Genomic DNA, 16,437 nt, shown 5'->3' with positions numbered 1-16,437 from the left:
CCTTATTGCTACATTGCTCTCTTGCCTTGTCCTATCTCTTTAATTTATCATATCTTCTCTCACTTGATCCCTCGCCCCACTATTTAGTTTAAAGCCCTCTCTACCGCCCTAGTTATATGACTCGCCAGAACATTGGTCCCAGCATGGTTCAGGTGATTGGGGGTAATATATCATCATGGATTGAGGATTGGCTAACAGATGGAAAACAGAGAGTAGGGATAGATGGGCTATTTTTGGGATGGTAGGGTGTAACTATTAGAGTGCTACATGTATTAGTGTTTGGATCTCAGCTCTTTAATGTCTATATCAATGACTTAGATGAGAGAATAGGATATAATACATTCAAATTTGCTGAGCTGATGATACAAAGTTAGGTGGGAAAGTAAACTGTGAGGAGGATATGAAGAGGCTGCAAAGGGATATAGACTGGTTAAGTGATTGGGCAAGAAGGTGGCAGATGGAATATAATGTGGAAAGTGTGAAAATATCCACTTTGGTCGGAGGGATAGAAAAGCAGAATATATTTTAAAAGGTGAAATGTTAGTATGCAGAGGGATTTGGGGGTCCTTGTACATAAATCACCGAAAGTTAACATATGGCTACAGCAAGCAATTAGGGAGGCAAATGATATGTTAGCCTTTATTGCAGTGTGGTTGGCATATGAGAGTAAGAAAGTCTTACTGCAATTATATAGAGCTTTGGTGCACCACCCCTGGAGTACTGTGTACAGTTTTGGTCACCATACCAAAGGAAGAATATATTTGCCTTGGAGGGAGTACAATGAAGATTCACGAGATTGATTCCTGCAATGAAAATGCTATCCTATGAAGAGAGATTGAGTAGAATGGGCCTATATTCTCTGTATTTTAGTAGAATGAGAGTTGATCTCATTGAAACGTATAAAATTCTTAGAGGGCTTGCAGGGTAGGTGTTGAGAGGCAGTTTCCCCTGGCTGGAGAGTCTAGCACTAGGGATCATGGTCTCAGGTTAAAAGGTCGACCAGTTAAGACTGAGATGAGGAAAAATTCCTTCACTCAGAGGGCTGTGCATCTTTGGAATTCTCTATCCCAGAGGGCTGTAGATGTTCAGTCGTTGAGTGTATTCAAGGTTGAGATTGATAGATCTTTAGGCACTCAGGGAATTAAGGGTTATGGAATAAGGTGGGAAAATGGAGTTGATGTAAAGGTTCAGCCGTGATCTTACTGAATGTCGGAGCTGGCTCAATGGGCTGTATGGACTACTTCTGTTCCTATTTATCTTCTTATTACTTCCAGTATAGTACCATGTCTGTATAATGAACAATGCTCTTCCAAACATTTTGGCTGCCACTTTGGGCTCAAACTATTCCTTTTTCTTTCTCTCTTGCCTCTCTGAGGCCATTCTGACTGCTCTCCTCCCTATTTCAGGGCACCACTTTTTATTTCTACTGTTTGGGTATTTTGCCCTTCCCGTGCCCCTACCCGTTGCTACTCCTCTACCTTTCTCCCCAAGCTTGATTTCCCTCTGAAAATCCCACAAGAACCCTCTATGGTTCTTTTGGCTTTCTCCAAAGGTCCCACCAAGGCAGCCATCACTGCATCCTTACAAGCAACAACCTCAATTGCCACCTGATCCTTCGTCAGAGGCTAACCTCAACAACCATCTGTCCATTGTACTAATTTCATCCAGATAGCTTGGATTTTACCAGCCTCACCTCTTACAATGTACGAGGAGCTCAAGAACTGCTTTGTCACCAAAACTGGCACTATTCATTTAGCTGTTTCTTTCTGTTGCTTCACCACTTTGCCTAGCCCACCAAGTCAAATCTCTCCACAGAAACCTCCTATCCTGAACTTGCATCTTTCTCTAGTTTTCCTCCTATCTTCCCTGATGCCATCTCCAAGCTCATCTCATCTGAGACCCTTCTGCTCACTCAACCCCATTACCACTAAGCTGCAAAGCACCCAATTTTATGGTTCCTAGCTGACATTGTAAGTGGTTCCCTCTCCTCAGCTACTGTACCCCTCCTTATCAAAATCACTGTCATCATATCCTTCCTCTAAAATCCCACTCTTAATCCCTCTGTCCCTGCAAACTACTGCCCCAACTCCAACTTCCCTCCGGTTCAAAGTCCTTGAATGAGTCTCAAATACATGCCCAGCTTTCCTGCACTTTCCTATTTCATGTTTCAATTGCTCGAATTAAGTTTCAATCAAGTAACAAAATAGCCCTAACCAATGTCACAAATCACATCATCTAAAAGTATAATATAGTCACTAATAAATCCAATAGAGAATTCAGCAGAACATGCTTTACTCAGGAGTAGTGAGAATGTGGATCTCGCTGCCACATGGAGTGGTTGAGGCAAATAACAGATGCATTTAAGAGGAATCTAGGTAAGTACATGAGGGAGAAAGAAATAGAAGTTTATGCAGATAGGTTGAGAAGACGAAGTAAATAGAGAGTGGGACGAGGCTCTTGTGCAGCACAATCAAGCCAAAATGGCCTGTTTCAGTGCTGTAAATTCTAGATATTTCTGTGACTGACACCATGGTGCATTATCTCTCCTCACTCTGTCTGCAGTCTGTCATATTCAACCCCACCATCCTCCAATGATTATCCTCCATTGGCCAGCTCAGTGGGATTGCTATCACCTGGTTCCACTCTAACCTATCTGATCGTAGCCAGAGCATCTCCAGTAATGACTTCTCTTTCCATCCCGTGCACTGTTGTCTCTGGAGTCCTCCATGGATCTATGCATGCTCCTTTCCACTTACTCATCTATATGCTGCCCCTTGGCATCATCATCCATAGACACCTTTCACATGTATACTGACAACATCCAGCTCCACCTCTCCACCATCTCACTATCCCTCCATTGCCTGTCTTGCCCAAATGATTTCCTGATATCCACTTGTGGATGAGCTGCAGTTTCCTACAGTTAAACATTGGAAAGAACCCAGAACTAAATGTTAACCTGATTTTGCCAGAACTGCTGCGTATTTCCAGCATTTTCTGTTTTTAGTTCACTCACAACTCACCTCACTTCCAGAGTTCAGCTGTTTTGTCCATGTTTGGACCAAGGCCATAATAAGGTCACGAGCTGAGTGGCTCTGGCGGAACCCAAACTGAGCATTGGTAAGCCCATTATTGCTGAAGAAGTACTGCTTAATAGCACAGTCACCAGCACCTTCCATCACTTTGCTGATGGTTTAGAGTCCACTGATGGGGTGGTAATTGGCCGGATTGGATTTGTCCTGCTTTTTTTGTGGATAGGACATAGCTGGGCAATTTTCCATATTGTCGGGTAGATGCCTGCGTTGTAACTGTACTGGAACAGCTTGGCTAGAGATGCAGCAAGTTCTGGAGTACAAATTATGTATTAACATAAAAACAGCATTTCACACAGCAGTAAAGGGCTCTGGCTCCAGTGTGATGCTCTTTCCTGCAGCACACACTAAATGGCTCAGTGACAGAGATCTTCCCAATGAGTTCAGAAAATTCCTGCCCCGTCCCAATTAAGGTGTTATTAAAACGCTAACAGTATGGGGCTCGACACCTTCACCCATAATTGTTCAGGTTGCCTACCTTTTCCAACAGTTTTAGTTTTAACCTGGTCATCTGGTCCACTAAAGAAGGATCTGCGGTTTCCATTCTCATTCGGGATCAAAAATCTTCTGTGTGAGAAAAGGTGTGAGTGTGATGTGGGGTCGAGGATGTCCAGCCAGGGTCTGCTCCGGGTGAACGGTCAGTTTGCGGGGGCGGACTGTTTTTTTTTTACAGCAGTTGTCGCTTTTCTGGGCAGTCGCTCTCCTCTTCTGTGTCCTGGTTGCTAACCTACTTCTCCCATAAACAGGCCGTTGCTGCAGATAAACACTCAGCTGGCTGTGGCCCCGCCTCGCTGCAGCAGCACCGTGTGGAAACCATGTGATACATGCTGAAACTGAGCGTAAACCTGCTGTTTGAGAGTGTGCTGGCAGCGGGACTGGGGAAAAGGGAAAGAGCGCCAAGATTTACATCCCAAATTCAGACTCCACTCATTCCCCCGCCCAAGCCAAACATCCTTTGCAATCCTTTCGTCCGTTGCAAAACAGAGCAGTGCGAAATTCTGGCCGATTCCCAATTCATTTCAACGTTGAGTTTCCATCCTTTTTCCTAGCTGAGTTTCCAACTGAGTTCCAAGTTCTTCACTTTATTTCCGCGTTGAAAAGACAATGCCATTGAAAAATCGCGGAGGAGGTTTTATTTTAAGGCAGCAAGTTGTTGTGATCTGGAATGCACTACCTGAAGGAGTGGAGGAAGTAAATTCAATAGTAACTTTCAAAAGTGCATTGGATCGCTACTTAAAATGCAAACTTTTGGAGGGCTGTGTGAAGGAGTGTGGGAATGTGACTCATTGGTTGCTCTTTCAGAGAGGCACAATGGGCTAAATAGCCTGCTCTGGTACCATATGATTCTCAAGCCTAACCGGTAAATTGCTTCCTTGCTTTTGTACTCTATGCCTCTTTTTATAAAGCCAAGGATCCGGTATCCTGTTTTAATAGCCTAATCAACGTCCGCCAGTTTCAAAATTGTGTGTACATACACCCCCTGGTCTCTCTGTTCCATTTCATTAAGTTTCTCCTGATTTCTGTACTGGATTTATTAGTGACTTTCTCTCTTCTCTCTTTGGCCTCCTTGTCTTGAGAGACAATGGGTAAGCGCCTGGAGGTGGTCAGTGGTTTGTATTGCAGTGCCTGGAGTGGCTATAAAGGTCAATTCTAGAGTGACAGACTCTTCCACAGGTGCTGCAGATAAAATTGGTTGTCGGGGCTGTTACACAGTTAGCTCTCTCCTTACACTTCTGTCTTTTTTCCTGCCAACTGCTAAGTCTCTTCGACTCGCCACTCTTTAGCCCCGCCTTTATGGTTGTCCGCCAGCTCTGTTGATCACTGGCAACTGACTCCCACGACTTGTGGTCAATGTCATAGGATTTCATGTTGCGTTTGCAGACGTCTTTAAAGCGGAGACATGGACGGCCGGTGGGTCTGATACCTGTGACGAACTCGCTGTACAATGTGTCATTGGGGATCCTGCCATCTTCCATGCGGCTCACATGGCCAAGCCATCTCAAGCTGGCTCAGTAGTGTGTATATGCTGGGGATGTTGGCCGCCTCGAGGACTTCTGCATTGGAGATACGGTCCTGCCACCTGATGCCAAGGATTCTCCGGAGGCAGCGAAGATGGAATGAGTTGAGACGTCGCTCTTGGCTGACATACGTTGTCCAGGCCTCGCTGCCATAGAGCAAGGTACTGAGGACACAGGCTTGATACACTCGGACTTTTGTGTTCCATGTCAGTGCGCCATTTTTCCACACCCTCTTGGCCAGTTTGGACATAGCAGCGGACACCTTTCCCATGCACTTGTTGATTTCTGCATCGAGAGACAGGTTACTGGTGATAGTTGAGCCTAGTTGGTGAAGTCTTGAATTTTAAATTTATCTTAAGTTTTGCACCTCCCTTCCACTTCAAGTGGAAACATTTTCTCAATGTCCCTATCCAACTAAAGACTTCTATCAGGTCACCCCTCTTCTAGATACTTTAGTTTAGTTTAGAGATACAGCACTGAAACAGGCCCTTTGGCCCACCGAGTCTGTGTCAATCATCAACCACCCATTTATACTAATCCTACACTAATCCCATATTCCTACCACATCCCCACCTGTCCCTATATTTCCCTACCACCTACCTACACTAGGAGCAATTTATAATGGCCAATTTACCTATCAACCTGTAAGTCTTTGGCATGTGGGAGGAAACCGGAGCACCTGGAGGAAACCCACACAAACACTAGGAGAACTTGCAAACTCCACACAGGCAGTACCCAGAATTGAACCCGGGTCGCTGGAGCTGTGAGGCTGCGGTGCTAACCACTGCGCCACTGTGTCTCTTTGTTGAGACCTTGCTGATAGATATACCCTCTTAGTTCTGGTATCACCCTTGTAAACCTATTTTGCACTTTCTCCTGTGTAACTTTGTAAATCTGTCCTCTGCTCTTTAAGTCATTTTTAAGAACAAAGTATTTGTGCTGGAAGTTGTTGAGAAACATTCCAGCAGTTGAGACGACAGCAGTATTCGTGTTTACAGGTGGAGCCAGCCAGTGGCATTTTAGGGAATGAGGGATGGAAGGCAGAGAAACTGTCATCATGAGACCTGGAAATCTAGGGGACTTACCTGTACACCCTTTTTTACTTGCAATTACTGTTGTGCAATAGTTGTTTTGCATGCTGGCAAATCACGTGCTTTATCAGACACCACAAGTGACTCGGCATACAGTAAAAAAGAAGTCTCATTTTGATGAGTCATTTGAAAACAAAGTCATAACAGCACGGAAAAGGTCATTCAGTCAGGCCGTTCCTGACATGGTGAGATTTTAAAGAAAGGCGTTGGCTATATCTGAAATGTTATTCCATTGTATTGTGTTAAGTGTCAGATATATAACTTTTTTTAATTCTTGGGATATGGAAGGTTTATATTCCATACCCAGCTGCCCTTAGGTGGTAGTGGGGCCTTCTCCTTGAATTGCTGAAGTTCTTCTGCTGATGTTGCTGGTAGAGAATTCCAGCTTAAGAAGGAAACCTGTAGGTGATCATGGTTCCTTTGACATTGCTGCTTTTGTCCTTGTTGGTGGAGGTGCTACCAATGTAAGCTTGGTGAATTGCTGCAGTGCATTTGGTAGGTCACACATACTGCAACAATATCAATGTAGGAGGGGGTGGATCTGAGGTCCACTGGTGGGAACACAGAACAAGTGGAACAGCTTTATCCCGGATGGTATTGAGATACTTGTGTGTTGTTGTGGCTACAGCGAGGCTTGAACCCATGACATTTGACTCACAGGCAAGAGTGCCTGAGTTGACTGAGCCGAGTAGGGGAGTGAGACTAATACAAAGTCAAAATACTGCAGATGCTGGAAATCTGAAATAAAAACAAATGCTGATCAGCTGGTCAGGCAGCATCTCTGGAGAGAGAAACAGAGTAAACGTTTTAAGTCTGTGACCTTTCATCAGAACCTGTGAAAAGTTAGAAATGTAATAGGTTTTGAGCAAGTGAAAGGGGGAGGGAAGAAGCACAATGAAAGGGTTGGGGAGGGGAGGGAGAGATTAAATAACAATAGGTTTCATTGTGCAAAGCCAAAGGGACTGGTGATGGGACACTGTAACACAGGAGTCTGTGCTCTACGGGCTGTTCCCAGGGACGCACACCGAGACAAACATCAACTGCTGCTGGAGGACTATCAATTCGGTGAAAGACGCCCTTTGGTCTGCCCGAAACTTGCTGGTCTTCCAGCGCAAAGAGTTGTCCACCACCGAATGTTGCAGACTGGCACATTCCAAGGTCCAGGACTACGTGCTGAGGGACGCACTAAAGCTTGGGGCAGCCGCAGCAAAGGCTCAATGGGGAAAGACCACAGTGTAAGGTTCCTCCACCAAGCTGGACTGAGGGGCTGGATCCATGGGAAACCCCTCGAACTGTATCGTTAATATTCTCAATTGCTGTAAATGTAAAACTGTAATTGACATGACAATTGTGAAACGGAAGGGTTGGGAAGAAACTCATGACAGTATTGAAGGAAACTGATCTCCCTTGCAATGTTTGTATTTTCTGGTGCTGTTTGGAAACTGTTTGGCAATGTAATTTTTACAGATTTTTATGAATAAAGTATATTTTGGAAATAAAAAAAAACATTTAAAAAAATGTGTCTAGATGAGGTGTGAATGGCAGGATAGCAGCTGTGAGAAAACAAAGTAAAGGAATTAAGAAAGATACAAGAGAAAAAAACAAACTAGCATAGAAAATACACGAAATCCAAAATGGGGGTAAAGGTTATGATCTAAAATTGTTGAACTCAGTGTTGAGTTTAGAAGATTGTAAAATTCTTAATCGAAAGATGAGTTGCTGTTCCTTGAGCTTGTGTTGAGCTTCATTGGAACACTGTAACAGGCCAGAGATAGAGGGTCAGCATGAGAGCAAGGTGGAGAATTAAAATGACAGGCAAACGGAAGCTTGGGGTCATCCTTGAGGACTGAATGGAGGTGTTCTGCAAAGCAGTCACCCAGTCTGTGTTTGGTTCCCCAGTTTAGAGGAGACCACATTGTAAGCAGCGAATACAGCATACTAAATTGAAAGAAGTACATGTAAATCACTGTTTCACATGGAAGGAGTGTTTGGGGCCTTGGACAGTGAGGAGAGAGGAGGTATCTCTGCATCTCCTGTATTTGCATGGAAAGGTGCCTTAGGTAAGGGAGGGGGTGTTGGGGATGACCAGAGTATCACAGAGGGAATGGTCCCTTCGGGATGCTGAAAGGGGAGGGGAAGATGTGTTTGGTGGTGGCATCATGCAGGAGGTGGCGGAGATGGCAAAGGATGATCTGTTGATTATGGAGGCTGGTGGGGTGGAAGGTGAGGACAAGGGGAATCCGATCATGGTTCTGGGAGGGAGGGGAAGGGATGAGAGTAGAAATGCATGAAATAGATTGGACACAGTCGAGGGCCCTATCAACCATTGCGGGGGGAGAATCCTCACACTGAGCGAGGAGGAAGACATACCAGAAGTGCTAGTATGGAAGATTGCATCGTCCAAACAGTTATGAAGGAGATGGAGAAAGTGGGAGAATGGAATCGAGTCCTTACAGGGGGTGACGTGTGAGGAAGTGGTCAAGGTAGTTGGGGAAGTCGGCGTGTTTATAGTGAATATTGGTTGATAGCCTATCCCCAGAAATGGAGACAGAGAAGTCGAGGAAGGGATGGGAAGAGTTGGAAATGGACCATGTGAAGGTGAGAGAAGGGTAGAAATTGGAAGCAAAATCAGTGAAATTTTGCAGTTCCAGGGGAGTGGGACTAATTAGATTGCTCTTTCAAAATGTCAGCACAGTTACAATAAGTCAAATGGCTTCCTTCTGTCTGTGTGGTTCCACGATTTCCCTGCAGTATGCAGTAGGAAAGCAGGCAGGAGACCTGTCCCTAGGTTTCTGCTAATGTTGCCCTTTGAATGGTGTATGGCACGATGTGCTGAGATTTCCATTTGGTTCCTCTTGGGTAACCCCTCACCCAACTCTGACCTCCCTCTGGCACAGTCCATGGGTGTTCCAATGAGTAGCATCACCTTTGACTTTTTAAATATTTATCATCTTCAAACAGTAACATTTAAATGGTTTCACAATATTGACTAGAGGGTCAGGCTGCCCCCCCCCACAACCCCCTTCCTTTAATGTATTTTCCTCCTCACTGACTCTTACTGTCATCCAGTTCCACAGGTGCAAGTTGTCTCTGCCAAGACCACATCCAAGTGTCTATTTTTCTTGTGGGAGCCCAGATGAATGCAGTCAACTGATTTGACTTCACAGTCTTGCCTGATTCCCTCCTCACTTGACTTCCGCACACACAGGCATCTTCCAGGAGGGTCACCAGGCAGTGATTAGGGGACAGGAGCCAGGTTCCCTTCCCTCGCCCTAGACACCTCAATGTTGTGTCCTGGGCCAGTATGTGCTCTGATGCCCATTTGTTCCCTCGGGCGCAATGGCTGCCCAATGTTTGCTCAAGTCCTTCCCTGACACCTTGAAAAAATCAATACATTCGCCAATCCCATCGAAACTCAAAAGAAAAATCTGCCGCCGCCTTGTTGGTGATTGGCTAAGTCAGCACACCCCATATCTGAGATTGGCTCTCTGGTGCTGATTGGGTGATTACAGTGCTGGGCGTATCTATACTGTACTTGAGAGCGCTGCAGTCAGGAGCTCGGCTCAGACTTGTTTCTGTCAGTCACTTAACCGTAGGCTGGACTGTACGAGATCGGAACTGTTGCCGAGGAAAACCGCACGAAGTAAGTTTACTCTTTATAAATGTATACATACATTCGTGAATATTAACGCTCCCTAGTGTGAAATAACTCAGTTAAGTGAAGGAAAAGTGAAACTGGAGAATTGTTAAGACGGGAATTTTGTAAGAGCTAATAATTAAAAACGAAAACTCCATGTAGCAGAAGGGAAGTGCCAGCGCTGGAAGGAGCGTTCCGCCGCTTGCTGCCATTCCACTTTGTTCTCTCCCCCACCCTCCTCCCCTCTCCTTGCTGAAAACCAGTTCTGATGAAAGGTCACAGACCTGAAATGTTAACTTTGCTTCTTTCTCCACAGATGCAGCCAGACCTGCTGAATATTCCCAGCACTTTTTGGTTTTGTTGCTGCTCACACACGGTCTGATTGAACTAGTTCCTGAAAGGGAGATATCCTGTGTAATCTCAGGCCCAGCTTTCCTGATGTACAGTAGCAGTTTCCTATACCCTTCTCCCTACTTTCTATTGGCGGTGTCAGTTGCGAATAGACGGCGATAAGTCTACAAGTTCCTACATACCTTTCCAGATGTTTAACTTTTGCAGCTCATCATATACAAGCACATTAGGGCTATCCTTGCTAAATATGCACTATCCCAGCTGGTAAAGACACTAATACTGGGGTCTGCACGTATTGAATGCTAGGTCCATATATTTCAGGTCTTGTTGCCTACAGTGCTGAAGAGATTGGGGCTCAGTTGCCGCTGTAGCTCTGGCGTGTGAATATGTTGTGGTCAGTGTGTGCTCTGATGCCCATTTGATGGCACCAAGTGCTTGCTAATTCATGCCAAATCACCCTGGAGCCCACCCAGCAGTGTCATGATTGTATGTGTGGGCTTCAGTATTCGAGACTATATGGTACTTGGAAGTGAAAATGAAAGTAACTCAGTGTTTTGGGAAGAACAGCTTACCTTGGGGTTGTTGTGAGGTCAGATAAGCTTTGCTCCTGTAAGTGAGCAGCAGTAAGCAAGAACTCTACAAAAGTCTTTATATTAAAACTTGTTAAATCTTTGTTAAAGTTAAACCTGGGACGTCAAGTGTGATTCTACCCTCCCGGAATGACTGGGGATCTGTCCTCTGAACGCTGCCTCCAGCAGCCCGGAGATTGAGCAATTTAAATTTCACCCACGGAGGGCTGTGATCACTCCAGGGTGGAAGAGCGGGGGGTTATTGGGAGGAAAGAGAGAGACTTTGGAATGTGAGTTCAGTGGAAGAGATTTGTCCTGGAGCATTGAGTGGGGGCAAGGGGGGAGAAAAAAAAGAAATGAAGTAGGGCCTCCCTTTTTCCCCACCCTCACTTTCCCCTCTTCACCTACTCATTGGTGATTTCCTGGCTCTTGACACTTCTCACACAACAGCTGCTGGCACAAAACCACAAATAATGATTCTCATCTGCAGGGAACTAAGTCAACCTTTCTGATGGTAAATCCAATTACATTTGTAGAAGTCATGTGACCTGATGTCATGTGATGCCTGGAACCAATTTCCAGTATCTGCAACTTCTTTCATTCACCTTGTGGTGAAAACTTGGAACTAAAGCAACATATTGCACCTGACTGAGGAATTTAATTCAGGAACCAGGCAGATCTTATAACTGACTCATCACTGACTCATGAATAGCATCCGCGGGGTAGATTGGTTTCAGCAGACAAACTATTTTAAATGTAACTCCAGTATCATGGATAGAAATCAGTGCCACAAGTGTGCCCTCAATCAGAGGATGGCATCATAAATATAATAGACTAACCCGAGATCCAATCAAATTGAAAGAAGTAAACCCCAGCAGTATTCCTGTGCATGCTTGGGGAGCCAACATCTTTGCGCCTAAACTCTTTGGATTCATGTTACAACCCTATGTTTCTGTTGTTACATAGCTTACCGCAGTTACACAGACCAAGTTACATTGCAAGGTCCCACAGATAGCAAACGAATGAAGAACCTGATAATTTGTCTTTGTTGATTTTAGTTGAGGGAAGAATGTTGGCCAGGACACTGGTAGATACTCCATCCTCTTCTTCAAATAGTGCCATGGAATCTTTTACAGGACCTAATCAGGATGCCTAGGTCATGGTTTAATATTTAATCTGAAAGACACTTATTTTAGTGGAAGAGGAATTATATTCCCTGGTGGTCAGGTAAAGAGGATGATTCTGTCGTTCTTGCTGGTCTAACGGGGTAGAATGATTTCATATTCCTTAGCTGTCTTGGGGACATGAAGCATCAATATTCCCCGCTGGTTTGTTTGACGGATATCCTACTTCTGTGCTCAAGTTCGAGAGGAGGGCATGAACCTACAACCTTCAAACTGCTAACTGAGCCAAGCTGACATTTACCAAGTGGCAGTTCTTCGTTAGAAGCCAGATAGTGAGAAAGCTACATAGTTGCTACTTTGACATTTTCCCTGGCTCTTATCTCCTCTTCACCATGAATATGCAATTCCTTCACACCTTAATTTCACACTAAAATGATCCTTCACTTCTTCCTCAAACTGCAGCACAGTGTACTAATGGCCTTTGAGAGCTTCTAAAATGACATCATTCCCTCCTCTGCTTCGATTTCCCCTTTCCCATGGTTAACAGGGTCTTTTATCCTGTTTTCCCAATTTCCTGTGCCTTAACTCTTATTACTCCTCCCTCCTCTCAACAAGACAGGGTTCTTCCTGTTCTCACCCGTCTACATCTGAATGGTCACTTGATCGAGCTACTGCAGGGTGATGGGAATGCTTTGGAACTGAACCCCAGCAAGGAACATTACCTTCAATAGAAGGGCTGGAAAAAAATAGTTGGAAATAAAAATTACCACCGCAATTCACTAAACATGAAATGCAGCAATGCAACCTAAAGTCAAACAGCAGTCCAACTTTAATCAGTAACTTAAAATTCTTCAGTAATGCTAAAAACCATCATCTCACCTGGTAAAGTCCAGCAGGTATGGTGGTAGTGGTTATTTAACTGGACTAATAATCTAAAGAATCCTATCATTGCAGTTTGAGGTTTTGAATTCTGTTGAAAAAAATCTGGAAATAAAAAAAACTGGTATCAGTAAAGGTGACCATGAAGATGTCAGGATGTTGTAAAAGAGCAAGTGTTGTACTATGTCCTTTTAGGAAGGAAACCCACCATTCTTATCCGGTCTGTCTTGTAGGCGAGTGCAATCTAGTTTCACACCAGTGTGTCCTCTGAAGTGGCATAGGAGGGCACTGAGTCTTATCAAACCTTAACAGTGATTCTTTAAAAAAGAAGGCCCGCAACCACCACCACTTTCTCAGGACATCTAGGAATGAGCAATAAATATCAGCCTTGCTAGAAAATAGTAACATCTTCAGCATGACGAAAATTATTCCTGAACCTAAATTTTGCTTTTCTTTTAGGAGACTGAAGGAGAAGATGGCGACTAACTTAGACAATACTTCAGCTTTGTTGATGATAAGTAAAGAATTGGATGAAGAGGAAGTGAGGGACTTGAGGTTCCTGTGCGCTGATCACTTTCCAGCGGGCAAAACAATAGACACAGCACTGAAAATATTCACAGAACTGCAACAACTAGACTTGGATATTATTCCAGAACTCCTGTATCAAATTCAGCGATATAAATTACTCCCCATTCTAGGAAAACAGAAGGCAGACGTGGAGCAGTTTTTGCGACAGCAAGGAAATTCCAAGATCTCAAATTACAGGTTTTTCTTATTATTAATCTACTTATTGAATTTTTGCCAAGATCTTACCTTGAAAGTGCTGTCCCTTTCTAGGGCCATTGCTAGCATTGCTAGGCTATTTAACAATGGAAACATTACGGTCCTGATCCTGTTTATGCACGCACACACTTCTCAGCAGGGATCATTAGAAAGACATAGACATACATTTATATAGCGCCTTTCACAACCTCAGGATATGGAAAGTGCTTTACAGCCAATAAAATACTTTTAAAGGGTAGTCATTGTTATATATAGGGAATATAGCCTTCAAGATAGTCATAAAGAGTAAAAATCCTGGCTGATAATTCTCCTTGCTAGCTTAGGGATACAGAAGGAAATTGTAGTTCTCAACTCCTGCATTAGCCAAGATCAATTAATTCAGCAGAGACTGGACTTTGAACCTGGAGCCTTCTAGTCCAATAGCTCATTTACGCATTGACTTTACCAACTTGATTTTGAGCCACTTGCGTATTACTCATGGCAGCAGCAAAATTAGTAGTCAGTCTTTGAATTAAAGTGATCCCATATAAATTAATTTCACTGTTACAGCACATAGCAAATGCTGCATAGTTTACAGTAAAGCCTGGCTATCCGACCCGAACCCTACTAGACCTGACTACATGTGTTGGGTTCAGGTCGGGTTGGGTCTGTATTCCGAGTCCAGCATTCGGGCTCAGGTCGGGTCGGGCTGGACATTGCTGCCTCCGGGAACTCACGGGATCAGGCTCACCCATGATTGCCCACAACTTCATTTGCAGGAATAGCTTGCTGCCGGAACGGATTAACGATATTCGTGTCGGGTCGGGCACGAAAAAAAATTAAAGGACTCAGGCCTGGGTCGGGTTCGGGTTGGCTGTGGTCAGGTGGGGCCCAGGTCAGGTTTCAATTTTATACCAGAGCAGGCCTTTAGTTTACAGCCTTGCAACTCACTCTCGGCCGATTGTTATTTCATAGAAACATAGAACAGTAGAGCACAGAAGGAGGTCATTCAGCCCATCGGGTCTACGCCAGCTTTTCTAAGAGAAATCCCACTCCCCAGCTCTTTCTCCATATCCCTACAATTTTTTCTCCCAAGTATTCATCCAGTTCCTTTTTGAAGGCTACTATTGAATTTGTATCCACTGCCTGATCAGGTAATGAATTCCAAATCCTAACCATTCACTGCTTAAAATGTTTTTTTTCTCATGCCGCCTCTGATTCTTTTGTCAGTCACCTTTAATCTGTGTCCTTGGAATATCAACTCGTCAGCCATTGCAAACAGTTTCTCTTTATCAACTCTATCTCAACCCTTCATGGTTTAAACACCTCTATCAAATCTCCTCTTAGCCTTATTTGCTCTAAGCTTCTCTAATCTATCCATGTAACTATAATTCCTCATCCTTGGAACCATTCTAGTAAATCTGTTATGTAGCCTCTCCAGTGCCTTTACATCCTCCCTAAAATGTGGTACAAACAATTGCACACAATACTCTAGCTAGGGCGAAATTAGTGTTTTATACAGGTTTACCTGTATAAAACCAACCCGAACCCGACCCGGGCCTGAGTCCTTTAATTTTTTTTTGTGCCCGACCCGACACGAATATCGTTCATCCGTTCCCGGCTTTTGTACTTTGTGCCTCATAACCCAGGATCCCATATGCCTTATTGACTTTGTTACCGTGTCCCGCCATCTTCAAAGATTTGTGCACAAACACCCTCTGGTTTCTCTCTGTCCTTTAACATCGTACCATTGAGCTTTTATTGTCTCTTCTCATTCTTCCTACCAAAATCTGCATTGAATTTCAACTGCCATGTGTCTCGCCATTCCACCTGTCTTCGTCCTCTTGAAGTCCATTAGTGTCTGTGCCACCGTTTACTACACTTCCAAGTTCAATGTCATCTGCAGATTTCAAAATTGTGCCTTGTTCGCCCAAGATTAAGTCATTAATGTAGATCAAAATGAGCAATGGTCCTGGTACTGAACCTTGGGAAAGATCGCTGTATACCTCCCTCCAGTCTGCAAAACAGCCATTCAGCCATTCACCACAATCTGTTTTCTATCCCATAGCCAAATTTGCACATCCGTGCTGTAACTACATGTATCCCATTGACTTCAATTTTGCCATCAAACCTAATACCTGGTACTTTATAAAACAGCTTTTGAAAGTCTCAACAATTGAGCATTGGCAGATTATTGGACTGTGAAAAGCATCATAGCCAAGTTCAGTTCTATGCTCACCCGATGTTGAGACAAACACTTCCAGTAAGTGTCAATAAAAGGTGATGAGAAAAACCCTCTCTTTAACCCAGGGCATGTATTCCTTTAACTGGAAGCCCTATAATTTATTTGCTTCCCAGCTGCCAAAGTTGTTCTGATGATTTGCTGTGCAGTTGAACCAGGGAAATTCTTATATGCTGAATCATTTATTGCAATTTAATCTGTTTGTTCTTGGGGTGCAGTGGATTTGTAAACCAGGATAGCACTTTTCCGTGTTGTTCTATAAGCATCATGCTATCCTACGACTCTTGCATCCAGCGATTGAAATTGTCTGTTACACCAATTCATATGGTTATGCACAAGGCATCTTCAATTCAAATGGAGTGTTCACAGATAGAGTGGATACCATTGAGCTTCAAGGCTCTTGTTCATATCAGTACTGGGGGTCAGAGTTCCTGATCACACATGGCACAGTCCATAGACTTGGAGACATGTTCTCCGCATTATTGTAGTCACTCTTGACATGGTGGGGTAGGAAAGAATGCATACTCTATTTTAGTCCAGTTGACTTGAGCCCATTCAAGTGTGTGTACTGTCCTCCCATAACTGCATGACCCTACCACAATCTGACACTGTCTAAAATCTGAATGTATTCGGGCATTCCTGAAACAGGAAGTGACCTTTACTGTTTTGCAAAAT

General features: G+C 44.0%; 2 protein-coding genes across 4 annotated transcripts in view; one reads left to right on the top strand and one right to left on the bottom strand.

The window, feature by feature from the left end:
• zgc:112416 (uncharacterized protein LOC550509 homolog) overlaps positions 1-3,798 on the bottom strand; it is a 108,357-nt gene extending 104,559 nt beyond the window's left edge. For both annotated transcript variants that reach the window (XM_068036200.1, XM_068036199.1), the window contains exon 1: positions 3,568-3,798. In XM_068036200.1, coding sequence (XP_067892301.1) covers positions 3,568-3,639 — 72 coding nt within the window. In that variant the 5' untranslated portion in view covers positions 3,640-3,798. The remainder of the gene's footprint in view (positions 1-3,567) is intronic.
• A 2,536-nt stretch (positions 3,799-6,334) lies between these two features.
• LOC137371792 (caspase-8-like) overlaps positions 6,335-16,437 on the top strand; it is a 76,622-nt gene continuing 66,519 nt past the window's right edge. Inside the window, exons 1-2 of one of the 2 annotated variants that reach the window (XM_068034671.1) lie at positions 6,335-6,383; positions 13,218-13,523. In XM_068034671.1, coding sequence (XP_067890772.1) covers positions 13,234-13,523 — 290 coding nt within the window. In that variant the 5' untranslated portion in view covers positions 6,335-6,383; positions 13,218-13,233. Of the gene's footprint in view, positions 6,384-9,748; positions 9,842-13,217; positions 13,524-16,437 lie in introns of those variants that run through there. The other variant, XM_068034670.1, reaches the window with a different exon arrangement.

Source organism: Heterodontus francisci, chromosome 7 (genome assembly GCF_036365525.1).
Source record: "Heterodontus francisci isolate sHetFra1 chromosome 7, sHetFra1.hap1, whole genome shotgun sequence".
NCBI lineage: Eukaryota > Metazoa > Chordata > Chondrichthyes > Heterodontiformes > Heterodontidae > Heterodontus > Heterodontus francisci.
Note: the sequence above shows the minus strand (reverse complement) of the source record. Positions and strands in the feature narration are given on the sequence as shown.